This window comes from Chiloscyllium plagiosum, unplaced genomic scaffold (assembly GCF_037043375.1).
Source record: "Chiloscyllium plagiosum isolate Xiang-an unplaced genomic scaffold, Cpla_swu_hap1 HiC_scaffold_23, whole genome shotgun sequence".
In the NCBI taxonomy this organism is placed as follows: domain Eukaryota; kingdom Metazoa; phylum Chordata; class Chondrichthyes; order Orectolobiformes; family Hemiscylliidae; genus Chiloscyllium; species Chiloscyllium plagiosum.
The window spans coordinates 28,221,259-28,236,065 of record NW_028270161.1 but is presented as its reverse complement, the minus strand read 5'-3'; the positions used below and the strand labels follow the sequence as shown (position 1 = coordinate 28,236,065).

The 14,807-nt window shown below is 40.0% G+C and overlaps 1 protein-coding gene across 4 annotated transcripts in view; it reads right to left on the bottom strand.

Annotated features, from left to right (window-relative positions):
- Nucleotides 1-14,807, bottom strand: part of ccdc146 (coiled-coil domain containing 146) — a 145,387-nt gene that overhangs the window by 22,491 nt on the left and 108,089 nt on the right. For 2 of the 4 annotated variants that reach the window (XM_043713818.2, XM_087999509.1), the window contains 3 exons: nucleotides 12,299-12,463; nucleotides 9,872-10,096; nucleotides 3,828-4,056 (listed from right to left, as the gene is read on the bottom strand). In XM_043713818.2, the coding sequence (XP_043569753.1) occupies nucleotides 3,828-4,056; nucleotides 9,872-10,096; nucleotides 12,299-12,463 (619 nt within the window). The remainder of the gene's footprint in view (nucleotides 1-3,827; nucleotides 4,057-9,871; nucleotides 10,097-12,298; nucleotides 12,464-14,807) is intronic. The other 2 variants (XM_087999510.1, XM_087999511.1) reach the window with 2 other exon arrangements.

The following is a 14,807-nucleotide window of genomic DNA, read 5'->3' as shown; positions in this document are numbered from 1 at the left end:
AGAATAATTATAACAAGAACAGTAAAAGAAAATTATTTCTAATTTATGTATCTTACCCTTTTTTCCTTTTTAAAATTCTCGCTGATATATACCAACACAAAATGAAACAGACAAAACATAAATACTATATAAGTGGAGGGAAAAAAATGTCCAGGAAAATAGTTCTGTATAGCCAATCTAAATAACAAAACTGGCTAGGTTAGTCTTACAATCTTTTGATTCTTCAATGATTCGTAGTGTTAATTGTACAGTGATGATCAATCTTTAGTTTATTCATTGGCTAGTTGGACCTGAGGTCTTCCTTTTACTTTGAGTTTTAGAATTATTTCTTTCAGCCTTTCTGAAAGGAGCTTTTCTGGTCTTTTAGCAGAAAATTAGAGAGAGTAACTTTACAGTGAAAGGAGAAAGACAGAGAGAGAGGGATTGATGGTACGAACTCCTGGATACTTCCTTGCTTGACTTAGGCTTTATGTTCAGCTGCAGCCGAACCAATCAGAGGGTTGTTACTATGCTGAACCAAGAGCTGGAAAAGCACAGCTGGTCAGGCAGCATCCGGGAGCAGGAAAATAGACATTTCGGGCAAAATCCCTTTATCAGGAATGAGGCTGAGAGCCTCGGGAGTGGAGAGATAAATGGGAGACGGGTGAGGGTGGGGCTGGGAGCAAGGTAGCTGAGAATACACTAGATAGATGGATGTAGCGGTGAAGGTGATATCTGAGACATACAAGATGATCAGAGGATAAGATAGAGTGGACAGTGAAAGTCTTTTTCTTAGGATGATGATATCAACTTGTACGAGGGAGCATAACTATAAATTGAGGGGTGATAGATTTAAGATAGATGTCAGAGGCAGGTTCTTTACTCAGACAGTGGTAAGGGCATGGAATGCCTTACCTGCCAATGTAGTAAACTCAGTCACTTTAGGGATATTTAAGTAATCCTTGGATAAGCACATGGATGATGATGGCATAGTGTAGGAGGACGAGCTGAGAATAGTTCACAGGTCAGCGCAATATCGAGGGCCGAAGGGCTCATTCTGCATTGTATTGTTCTATGTTCTACGTTCTAAGTTGTTAGTTGTCAAGGGAAATCAATGGTTACAGGGAGAAAGTGAGAAAATTGGGTTGAAAAACCTACTAGACATGATTAAATGGTGGAGCAGACTTGATGGGCTGAATGGCCTAATTTCTACTCCTATGTCTTATTGTTTTGTAGTGTATGCATATAAGGTCTGAATGAGGCAGAAAAGTACAGCAAGGCAAAGCAAGGCAGAGGTGCAGTGAGCATCTAAGCAGGTGTAAAGTGAGTAAATATTAATAGAGTAAGTGAACAGCCTAAGATGCATCATGCTCTGATGTTTAAGAACGTCACTACGTGCCAAGTGACCTGGCAGCATCATTGCAATGTCAGGTAATGGTGTGCTCAATAGTGCAGAATTGATGTGGATATCCTGAGTCAGAGATGTGCCATGATATGATGAGGCTGGTGCATGTTCAAAGCCAACCTCTATCACATTGGGGAGAAGAATGTTGAGATGGTTGCTACCTCTGTTCCCTGAGATGTTAGGGAATTGCTAGCCAAGATGGAGATTTAGAGGCAGTGTCACATATCCAGTCTGACTTTCATGTTGGGAATTGTCATCATCCAGTTTCTCTCTACCGTGTAGGAGAATAGCAAACTATATAAGAAGGAAGTAAGAATAAAAATCATGAGAATATGGTTCTGCTTTTGCATTCAAAGCTTGGATGCAAAAGCAGACTTTTTCTCTTGACATCTCATTTTTTTTCTGCTATATTTCCCAATTTCTTGCCGCTGCATATATTGTTTAGGGGCTGGAAGATTTAACTGACTGGTTGTGATCTAACCTCTCTTGCAGCAAATCTGAAGGAGATCTTCAAAAATAGTCCATGTGAAGTTTTCCTCTACTCCTACTTCCAAAGCAAAAATGTTTATACACATCTTTTTGCATAGTAGATTTGCAGATAAGCACAGCAAAATGCAATTAACTTAGATATATACCTAACATACCTACTGGACTCCCATTGAGGAAGTTAAAATGCCACAGAGGGGTCAGTTCCATGCTTTTCTTCTCTTTCAGGACACATTGAGGACTCGAGGGTTAAACATTCCACTACCAAAGGACTTACTGCAGTATCAACTGAAAGCCTATACTCTTACAATATAGACAGAACATTTCAGTAGGGGAGAGGCTGACTGTATCTCAGAAATGGAGCCTAGTGGAGCCACACATGTAGATTCCCCTGTAGCCTCAGACAAAGGTAATTGCCCTTCCCAGACAAGACTGATAGCCTTGGCCACAACCCTGATAAATTGCCTCCTGCTCCCATTGTCTTACTTCCCCTCCATATTAGCATATGTATGTTAATTCTGCATTGAGAACAGGCGAAACCCTTCTGTTTTAATCTCTTTCCATCAACACGTGTTCATGAAGAATATGATAACCAGTCCCTGTAATCCATTCACAAGTTATCACAGGACATCGGCTTCATCAGGTTTTGTAAATTCATAATTAGCTATCTTAAGCTATGTACTGACAATCGACCATGTGACTGATAAACCTTCTATTTAATCCCAACAAAAAATACTGTCTTTGTGTGTGGGGCAGAGATTCATGGAGAAGTGTCACCACAAGTAGACACACGGCTACTTTGGGGACACTGAGAATCTCTCGCCGGTTGTCTGATAATAAAGCATCTACATTGTACAGAAACTTGTGTTGTCCAGATTTGTGGAACAAAATATACATCAACACCATGATCAAGGATTGTCCCAGTTCACAGATAAGCAAAGAGGGAAAAAAATAACAGAGTTGGGGTTATGGGGAGAGAGATACAAAGGTCAGCAGCAAGTAGTGATTCTCAGTAGGGCCCCCTTCCCAGTGTTCAGTCCCTTGGTCAAATATAAATTGCCTTTGATTGAGGGATCCCTCTCATTTCCCCCAAAGGTGACTTGCTGGCAACATGGGTTTAGCTGCCAGGCATGCCTCATGGTGATGGCAGTATTAAGTAATTAACTAGCTGCTTAGGGGTCTCAATTGACTTGGGGGAGAGGAAGATCAATTATGAGGCTTCCTGCTCAGAACATAGTTGTGGCAGAGGTGGAAAAGCAGTTGGGATTAGGCACACTACCATTCCACTTTATCAAATATTCTTACTGTAGCAAGTTTGCCAGTAAAGAGAACAGAAGGCACTGAATATAAGCTACAGGGCAATGCAGAGTTATTCCAGCCAATCAAGATAGCTTAGGGGCTCCTTTAAGATTCCAATATTGGAACTTTCTACTTAATGGGTATAGCGATTTTCTATTAGCAATCTTCTACAGCCCAATTTTCTGTAGCGGTTTTTCATAGTGCGATTTTTAAAATATAACACAAGGTTGCAGAGGAAAACAACTGTCACATTCTAGAAGAACAACCTGTAGCTTTTTGATGGTCAACTCTTCTGCTATCATTTTAAAAATTTTTAGTGGGTTGGCTCATGAAAGATAGCGGGGTGTGATGTTTTGCCATGCTTGACTTTGAAATTATGAGTACATTCTTACAACTTGCAGTTCAGTCCCAAGAAACATAATTCAACACATCCCAAAATTATTTATCTTCCTGAGCATTATCCTACATACTCTTTTTAAACATAATTTCTAGTTTGAATTCCATTGGCTTTTAAGTATATTATTAATATTGAACTTTGTCAAAGGTCTTTCCAAAAATTCAAGTATTTTACTCCCCATGCTGTTTATTTATAATGTTCTCAAAGAATTTTGTCTTTTCAGTAACAAAGCACAAACTGCTGTACTTTTTCTTTTCATACCTCTTTCTGTAAAGTGATCAAATTTGACTCCATTTCATGTTTACTCGGCACATCTTTGCGAACTTTTTCAATCTGTCTGTTTTCCTCTTTCAGTAGAATATTCAGGAATCTTATTTCGTCCTCCATACTGTGTAATTCCACATCTCCATTACTAATCAATGAGTCCTGAATGCTTAGTTTCTCATAGAAAATGCAAACTTCCTCTTCTCTTTCAATCAAATGTATTCCCCTGCAAGCAAAAATAAACACTGCATCACAGAGTCATAGAGTTGTACAGCACAGAAATAGACCCTTCAGTTCAACTCGTCCATACCAACCAGATATTCTACATTAATCTGGTCCCACTTTCCCGCATTTAGCCCATATCCCTCAAAACCTTTTCTAGACATGCACCCATCTAGATGCCTTTTAAATGTTGTTATTGTACCAGCATCCACCACTTCCTCTAGCAGCTCATTCCATACACGCACCACTCTCTGTGTGAAAACATTGCCCTTTAGGTCCCTTTTAAATCATTCCCCTCTCACCTTAAATCTATGCCCTTTAGTTTTGGACTCCTCCACCCTGGGGAAAAGACCATCCCCTCATGATTTTAGAAACTTCTATAAAGTCACCCCTTATCCTCTGATGCTCCCGAAAAATAGCCCCAGCCTATTCAGCCTCTCCCTTTAGCTCAAAAGCTCCAACCCTTGCAACATCCTTGTAAATCTTTTCTGAACTCTTTCAAGTTTCACAACATCTTTCCTACAGAAGGGAGATCAGAACTGAATACAGTATAAGTAGTTCCGCTATAACATGCATGTCGTTAATGTGAATCCAATATAAAGTGATTGTCGAATTGCGGCCACTGATTCTACAGCACGAACATTTAAAATGTGTGTTAGCTATAACGCAATTACATCGCCAACACTTTAAGTGCTGTTTCTAGAGTGCAATTTTTTTATAACACAAGGATGCTCAAGAACACAACCATCATGTTATAGAAGAACTATTTGTGTTCTAAAAGCAATCTATATCCTGCACAACCATAACATGACCTCCCATACTCAGTGCACTGACCGAGAAAGGCAAGCACAGCAAATGCCTTTTTCACTACTCTGCCTACCTGCACTGTCAAGGAAGTATGAACCAGCACTTCAAAGTCTGTTTGTTCAGCAACACTCCCCAGGACCTTCCATTAAGGGTATAAGTCCTGCCCTCATTTGCCTTTACAAAATGCAGTACCGTACATTTATCTAAATTAAACTCCATCTGCCAGTCCTTGGCCTAATTGCCCATCAGATCAAGGTCCAGTTACACTCTTGAGTTAATATTCTTGGCTATCCACTATACCACCAATTTTGGTGTCATCTGCAAACCTCTTACATTCCAAATTATTTATATAAATGACAAAAAGTATTGGATGCAGCATCGATCCTTGAGGCATACCACTGGTCATGGGACTCCAGTCTGAAAAGCAACCCTCCACCACCATTCTCTGTCTCCTCCTTTTGAGCCAGTTTTGTACCCAAATGGCTAGTTTTCTCTGTATACCATGTGATCTAACCTTGCCAAATGCCTTATTGAAGTCCATATATACCAGATCCGCTGCTCTGCTTTCATCAATCTTCTTCGTCACTTCTTCAAAAAACTCAGTCAAGTTAGTGAGACACGATTTCCCATGCAAAGGCCATGTTGACTATCCCTGATCAGACCTTGCCTTTCCAAATATATGTAAATCTTCTCCCTCAGAATCCCCTCCAACAATTTATCCACTACTGACGGCAAGCTCACCAGCCTATCATTCTCTGGCTTTTCCTTACCACCTTTCTTAAATAATGGCACCACATTAGCCAAGCTCCAGTCTTCTGACACCTTCCCCGTAACTACTCAAGAAGAGGCCTAGAAATCACTTCCGTAGCTTTCCACAGAGTTCTAGGGTGATCAGATCCCAGACATTTAGAGTCATAGAGATGTACAGCACGGAAAACAGACCCTTCAGTCCAAGTCATCCATGCTGACCAGATATCCTAACCTAATCTAGTCCCATTTGCCAGCACCCGGCCCATATCCCTCCAAACCATTCCTGTTCATATACCCATTCAAATGCCTTTTAAATGCTGCAATTGTACCAGCCTGCACCACTTCCTCTGGCAGCTTATTCCATACAAACACCATCCTCTGTGTGGAAAATGTTGCGCTTAGGTCTCTTTTATATACTTCCCCTCTCACCCTAAACCTATGCCCTAGTTCTAGAATACCCCATCCCAGGGAAAAGACTTTGTCTATTTATCCTATCCATGCACCTCATGATTTTATAAACTTCTATAACTCACCCCTCAGCCTCTGATGCTCCAGGGAAAACAACCCCAGCCTTTTCAGCCTCTCCCTAAAACTCAAATCCTCCAACCCTGGCAACATCCTTGTAAATCTTTCCTGAACCCTTTCATGTTTCACAACATCCTTCCAATAGGAAGGAGACCAGAACTGGGCGCAATATTCTAAATGTGGCCTAACCAATGTCCTGTACAGCCACAACATGATCTCCCAACCCCAATACTCAATACTCTGACCAATAAAGGAAAGCATACCAAATGCCTTGTTCATTGATCCTATCTACCTGCAATTCTACTTTCAAGGAACTACGGACCTGCACTCCAAGTGTCTTTGTTCAGCAACATTCCCTAGGACCTTACCATTAAGTGAGTAAGTCCTGCTCTGATTTGCTTTTCCAAAACACTTTTACGTGTTTTAAAACATCCAGCACCATCTCTTTTGTAAAATGGACACTTTTCAAGATAAACCATTTGTTTCCCCACATTCTCTAGCCTCCATATCCTGCTCCATGTTAAATACTGATGTGAAATAGTCATTTTATACCTCACCCATCGTTTGTTTTCTTCTTTCTTCCTTTGCTTTTGTATAGTCAGTTTTTACAGTTGTTTTTAGTTAACTAGAAACAACTGAAATCAGCTTGACATATTCTGATGGTGAAGCAATTGGTTGTCTGTGGCATCGCTCATGGACACTTCTGAAATTATATTTTCTGTAGACCTATTGTTGCACTCCTTGGGGGAGAACATGTAGTTTGGCATATGGTTATGTTGTTTGTGTTGAATGTAGTGGCCATGAAACAGGATTGCTTCTTCCAGGCTCACATTCATCTAACTTCACAAGCTGCTTTAAGATTCAAGAAATCCTGTATCCAAAACAAAGTATCACTGGACCCAAAATGTTAACTCTACTTTCTCTCCACAATGTTGCCAGACCTGCTGAGTTTTCCCAGCAATTTCTGTTTTTGTTTCTGATTTCCAGCATCTGCATTTTTCTTGAACTTCTTTTTGCTTAACCTTATATTCAAAACCTCTTGTTTTCAGTTAGTAAAACTACAATGTTTTTCATTGTGCTCAAAATTTAAAATTATCCAATATTCTAAATTTAGTCATGTATATAAAACACACACTAAAAGTATTTAAATTATTTGAATTTTGCCAAGTGTTTTTTTCCAGATATCCATTTACACAGGTTGCATTGTATTAACAAAATACAAATCATCCTTGGTAGCACAGAAATAAGTCATATTTTGTGTAGCTTTTTATCTTGTGTTTATCAGGACAAGGTATCTCAAAAGCTGGTTTGCAATGTAAAGGGATGACAACAACATGGGTTCAATTCCTACACTGGCTGAGATTAGCATGAAGGATTCTCCTCAATCTCTGCTTTCCTGAGCTGTGGGGACCCTCAGGTTAAACCACCACCAGTTGTCTCTATCTAAAAAGACAGCACATCAAAGGCAACTAGTGATGGGCAGTAAATGCTGGCCAGCCAGTGACATCCACATCTCTCAAATAAATAAAAACGATTGTCTGATAAGACTATGGCTATTTTACCTTACTTCTATCTCAAAACCTTGAGCAACAGGTGAAACTGGGTGTTTCATGCCGCTACAATGCAGTAGCAAAGTGAAGTGTGTTCACCACAAACAGAATTCTCTATCAAGTCAAACAGACATCCACCTTGTCACATGAATAACTTATGTGGTATCTGAATTTCAGTGCCAGATATGAAAGCCAAAGACTGGCAGATCACGTCAAACAGCATTTCCTTCAGGTATTCACAACAAGCAAGGTATTGACTATAGCTGAAAATGTGTTGCTGGATGTGTTTTGGGCATCGTCGATTCTCCTGCTCCTTGGATGCTGCCTGACCTGCTGCGCTTTTCCAGCAACACATTTTCAGCTCTGATCTCCAGCATCTGCAGTCCTCACTTTCTCCTAGGTATTGACTATATCCAATCAGCCCATGCTTGCAAAACTTGCAACACAGTATCTAACATCAGATGTGACTCCACAATTAGACAGTATTTACTAATAAAATTAAGTGTGCAAAAAATTATGCTAATACTAATCTAGGGTTGTCAGCTGGGCATGAAGTATGGTAGAAGAGTGTACTGAAATTTATATGTATTAATACACAGACTCCTGTTCTTTGCAAACAGAACGAACACACACAGATGCTGTGCCTGTTTCAACTAAACAAAATAGGTGACAGTCATTCTCTAGTTCATTTGTCACAGTAATGATTTGACTCATAAGAACTAACCTGCCTTATTAAAATTTAACCACTGCATTCCCCACAGAAAAGTCTCGACCAATCAATTTGCTTGTCAAGCAATCAGCATGTTCCTTTCATATTCCTTGCAAATTGATGACTGCAGATGAAAAGCTTCAACAAAATGTATTTTTTTCAACAATTAAATGCAATACAATTTTTCCAACCAACACTGAAAATGCTGCACATTTATAAGATGCTAATACTTATAGGACAGATGTTTGAAAAATATTATACCCATTTTACATGTAAGTAGTGACATGAAAAGAATCTCAGGAAAATTGAGTTTGAGTTTGATTATTGTTGTCACATGTATCACAATACAGTGAAAAGTGTTGTTTTGTGCCCTATACAAGGCAGATTGTACCATTCAGGATAGCAGAACAGAGTTCAGAATACAGTGTTACAACTGCAGAGAAGGTCCAGAGAGAGAGAGATCAGAAGAAGTTGCCCCTGAATCTACTTGTATATGTATTTAAACTTTAAAATCTTCTGAGTGATGGAAGAGGGTGGAAGAGAGTATAATTGGAGTGGGAGGGGTCTTTGATTATGTTGGTTGCTTTCCTGAGGAAATTATATAAACTGTTTGATTTTAGTACTTGAGTCATAATGCTTGTAACATGACTTCTAAAATGAAGTAAAAATGTTTAAAGTTGAAAGACATTTCTTAATTTAAAACTGTTCTTATGTATGTGGGAAAGGGAAATTTCTCTTATAATACAAATAGAACACTACATGTCTTGTTTATAATTAATTCCCTATTGATGAAACTGCAGCAAACTACAGATTTGAAATATGTGATTTCTGAGAAATTGATCTTATTCATACGTTATTAGTAATTGAGATTGGCAATCCTAGTTTTATATTAATTGAGAAAATATCATTGTGATTGTTAAGATATTCAGACATAACATTCCCAAACCTAAAAGATTTTAAACTGTCATATAATAGAAGTATTAGCTTGTAAGCTTAGGTGTATTTTTTGTTATGTTAATTTAGTAATGTAAGAATAAAACCACTTTATACTCACAGCTAATTTCCTGCTTAGAGTAGTAAACAAGAAAATGGTTGCTATGATTCATTGTGAGTAGTAGTAAGTGAGAAAGAGGAAGGAAATAAGTGGTATGCTGAAGAAAATAGTACATTTTCTACAGAATTTCCTTTTCAAAATCCCCTTTTTATTGCTTTGTTCTTGTCAACCATTTTTTCCTTTTCTGTCAAGGTGCCTCAATTCTAGTTAGAATACACTAAATTTCCACACCTCCTCACAGACCAATCCTAATGCTAGTCAAATTGCAAAGATATTGTTTAAACTCTCATCAGGTGAGGCTCAGAAGCCAGAATTATGTTTTGCATTACATTATCCAATCAAGTAGGTTTCATCCTTTTTCCAATCAACTTCTGGTTAAACAAATAATTTTAAAAATTATATGACAACTATTTTGTCAGATTACCTTTCATTGCGAACCTGAACGACATTCTCGTATTTTTTGCGGAGCTGTATCATTTCCTCTTCAGCCTGGTTAATCAGAGAACTAAGTTTAACAATTTTTATCTTTTGGCCTTCTCTCTTTTCTCCCAATTCTCGAAGAACCTGGTCGATTTTGCATATTGCTCTCCGCAGGCTATCTCTGATGACATGGCTGTTAGAATGCTTTAACTTGTATTTTTGAAGCTGGCTGTGGTAGATATGAGATGAAGTCACACGGTGAACATTGTATACATGAATATTAGAGATTACTAGAGATGTCTGCGGTGATTAACTTACTCATTAAAACCTGACCACCATCTACAAGATATACAACAGAATGTGATGGAACATGCCTAGATGACTGCAGCTCCAACAACACTTAAGAAACCTGACATTATCCAGGATAAAGCATTGTGCATGATCAGGATTTCAGTCACTACCTTTAACATGCATTCCCTCCACCACCGACGCATAGTGGCAGTGGTGAGTACTATCTTTGGCATCATAACAAAGGTCCTACAATGGCACCTTCTTCACTGTTCACTAAACTGCCTATTTTGGTGGCATCTGCAGACTTATGTAAATCATGCCTCTTATATTCTCACCCGAATCATTTATATAAATGATGAAAAGCAGTGGACCCAGTACCGATCCTTGTGGCATACCGCTGGTCACAGGACTCCCTTGAAAAGCAACCCTCTACCACCATCCTCTGTCTCCTACCTTCAAGCCAATTTTATATCCAATTGGTGGGATCCTCTAGATCCCATTTGATCTAACCATACTAACCAGTCTACTATGTGGAACTTTGCTGAATGCTTTGTTGAAGTCCATATAGACAATGTTTTGCCTCCATCAATCTTCTTTGTCACCTCTTCAAAAAAATCAATTTAGTGAAACATGATTTCCCATGCACAAAGCGATGTTGACTACCCTTAATCAGTCCTTGCCTTTCCAAATGCATGTAAATCCTAGCGCTCAGAATTCCCTCCAACTTACTCACCACTAACATGAGGCTCACTAGTCTACAGTTCCAGGGAGCCTTAGAGTCTTTTTGTAAAAGTTACATCACCTTAGTCAACGTCCAGTCTTCTGGCACTTCACCTATGGCTGATGACACAAATATTTCAGCAAAGGGCCCAACAAATTCTTCCCTAGCTTTCCACAAAGTTCTGGGAAACACATGACCAGCTCCTGGGGATTCATCTTCCTTTATACATCTTAAGACTTCCAGCAGCTTCTCTTCTGCAAAACATTTATTTCCCCAAGTTCCTTAGCTTCTATGTCCCTTTCCACAGTAAATACTGACGTGAAATATTCATTTAAATCTCATCCATCACCACACACAGACAGCCACATCGACCTTTAAAGTGGTCCTGTTCTCTCCTTAGTTACTCTTTTGTCCATAATGTACTTATCAAAACTATTTGGATTCTCCTTAACTCTATTTGCCAAAGCTAACTCATGTCCCATTTTTGCTCTCCTGATGTCCTTCTTCAGTATACTCCTACTGCCCTCACACTCCTGTGGGGATTCACATGATCCCAGCTGTGTAAATGAAGTGCACAATACTCTGTTTTGAAATTCAAAAAATATATTTTCATTTAACAATTTAACAGACAAAAGCTAATATATGTTCACAGAAATAATTTGTGCCCTTTACCTCTCATGCCATGCACAGAGAGTTTCTATTTGACTTGTAAGTTTACAACTTTGAAAACATTGCATATCAGTATGAAGAAAGACATATGCTTCCATCTTTTTCTTGTTCTAAAGGTTAAAGAATTAATGACATAACTTGAAGTTCTCCTCACCAACAAATTGTACTAACCAATATTCCTCAAGCTGTTGCCATCATCAAAAATTGATTATTTGATTATTAATTGATTATTTATCCTTTTGATAATTATGTGCCTTATTAAATGCAAAATAGCTACTACATTTCACAGCAATTAATTATATGTGAATTCATTTGAGATGCTATTAGATAAAACAAAAAGTGGAAGGTGATTTTTCTTCCTTTAAGTTAGTCATAAAATAGTATGCTAGTCTTTTGGTGGTTCCTTGAAATAAACTTGAACTGTTTTATTTCTTGTAATTCCCATAGAGAAATAGACACATTACTGAAGCACAGTGAATAAACAGTGGTGATAAATATTGAAAATAACTTACTTCTTTCTTTCTCCATACTGATATACAATCTTAACAAAGTTGTAAACTTACAAGTAAAATAGAAACTATCTCTGCATGGCATGAGAGGTAAAGGGCACAAATCATTTCTGATGAACATATATTAGCCTTTGTCTGTTAAATTGTTAAATTGTTAAATGAATTTTTTTAAATTTCAATATGGAGTTGTGCACTTCATTTACACAGTACGGTTTCCCATGGTTTAGAATTTTGGATTTACCTATCTTTGAGCAGTGTAGTAGTCCTGAGAATTTCCATTTCGTTCTGTAGAATTTTTATCTTTTCTCGCATTTCTGCAGATATCTGTGCTGCACTTTGTATGAGATTAACATATTTATTTCTTTCATTTTTGATGGTCTGATACACTTTGACAAAATTCTTTAGGCTACAACACAAAGAAGAACATTAACATTTTCCTTCATTTAAAATGTGATATGAACACTGTAATTATCTTGTAGACATCTGACATAGACAGATCACTGGTCCTATTGCACTTTAACAAATTGCTGGGTCGATTTAAATATACAGGTATACTGAAAATTATTTGGTCTATTGTTTTGTTTCCAAGAAGACATTAGAAATATTTGGTTGAATATGATGGTGACAATCTCCATTTATAGAAAAAAAAACATTTAGTAGAATACAATAAAACAATATTTAGCCAACACATATTCTTGTGCAGCTAGATGATTACCACTGTATTTAATGATTTTTTTTTCCGAGCATAGTTGGTCAATGTTGTATTAAAAATTGGTCCAGATCTTCCAGTAGAAGGTGAGGACTGCAGATGCTGGAGATAAGAGCTGAAAATGTGTTGCTGGAAAAGCACAGCAGGTCAGGCAGCATCCAAGGAACAGGAGAATCGACGTTTTGGGCATGAGCCCTTCTTCAGGAATGAGGAACGTGTGTTCAGCAGGCTAAGATATAAGGTAGGGAGGAGGGACTTGGGGAGGGGCATTGGAAATGTGATAGATGGAAGGAGGTCAAGGTGAGGGTGATAGGCCGGAGTGGGGGTGGGGACGAAGAGGTCAGGAAGAAGATTGCAGGTTAGGAAGGCGGTGCTGAGTTCGAGGGATTTGACTGCGACAAGGTGGGGGGAGGGGAAATGAGGAAACTGGAGAAATCAGAGTTCATCCCTTGTGGTTGGAGAGTTCCTAGGCGGAAGATGAGGCGCTCTTCCTCCAGCCGTTGTGTTGCTATGGTCTGGCGATGGAGGAGTCCAAGGACGTGCATGTCCTGGTGGCGATTGGAGGGGCGGGGCTCAAGGGCGGAGGAGCAGGAAGTGGAGGAGATGCGGTGTAGGGCATCGTTGATCACGTCTGGGGGGAAATTGGGGTCTTTGAAGAAGGAGGCAATCTGGTATTGGAACTGGTCTCCGCCGCATCTGCTCCCTCCAATCGCCACCAGGACAGAACCCCACTAGTCCTCACCTACCACCCCACCAACCTCCATATACATCGTATCATCTGTCGTCATTTCCGCCACCTCCAAACGGACCCCACCACCAAGGATATATTTCCCTCCCCTCCCCTATCAGCGTTCCGAAAAGACCACTCCCTCCGTGACTCCTTCGTCAGGTCCACACCCCCCATCAACCCAACCTCAACTCCCGGCACCTTCCCCTGCAACCGCAAGAAATGCAAAACTTGCGCCCACACCTCCCCCCTTACTTCCCTCCAAGGCCCCAAGGGATCCTTCCATATCCGCCACAAATTCACCTGCACCTCCACACACATAATTTATTGCATCCGCTGCACCCGATGTGGCCTCCTCTATATTGGGGAGACAGGCCGCCTACTTGCGGAACGTTTCAGAGAACACTTCTGGGACACCCGGACCAACCAACCCAACCACCCCGTGGCTCAACACTTCAACTCCCCCTCCCACTCCACCAAGGACATGCACGTCCTTGGACTCCTCCATCGCCAGACCATAGCAACATGACGGCTGGAGGAAGAGCGCCTCATCTTCCGCCTAGTAACCCTCCAACCACAAGGGATAAACTCGGATTTCTCCAGTTTCCTCATTTCCCCTCCCCCCACCTTGTCTCAGTCAAATCCCTCGAACTCAGCACCGCCTTCCTAACCTGCAATCTTCTTCCTGACCTCTCCGCCCCCACCCCCACTCTGGCCTATCACCCTCACCTTGACCTCCTTCCACCTATCACATTTCCAACACCCCTCCCCCAAGTCCTTCCTCCCTTTCCTCATTCCTGAACACACTTTCCTCATTCCTGAAGAAGGGCTCATGCCCGAAACGTCGATTCTCCTGTTCCTTGGATACTGCCTGACCTGCTGTTATTTTCCAGCAACACATTTTCAGCCCAGATCTTCCAGTCCCAATAACTGTGGAATCTATCTCAGCCTTAAATATGCACAAGGATTCTGCCTCCACAGCTTTGTGGGAAAAAATTCCAAAGACTCGTAACCCTCTGAGAGAAGAAATTGTTTCTTATCTCATTCGTGAATTGGCATCCCTTGATTCCAAGACTATGCCCTCTGGACCTAGATTTGCCCATGAGAGGAAACATCGTTTTAGCATTTACCCTGTCAAGCCCCTTAAGATAGATGGATTCTTGATTAGTGGGGTAATCAAGGGTTATGGGAAAGGCAGGAAAGTGGACATGGAGTATGTTCGATCAGCCATTCTATTTAATGGTGGAACAGGCTCAAGGGGCTGAATGGAGTCCACCTCTTCCTATTTCTTATGGTCTTATGAAGTTCCTTTAG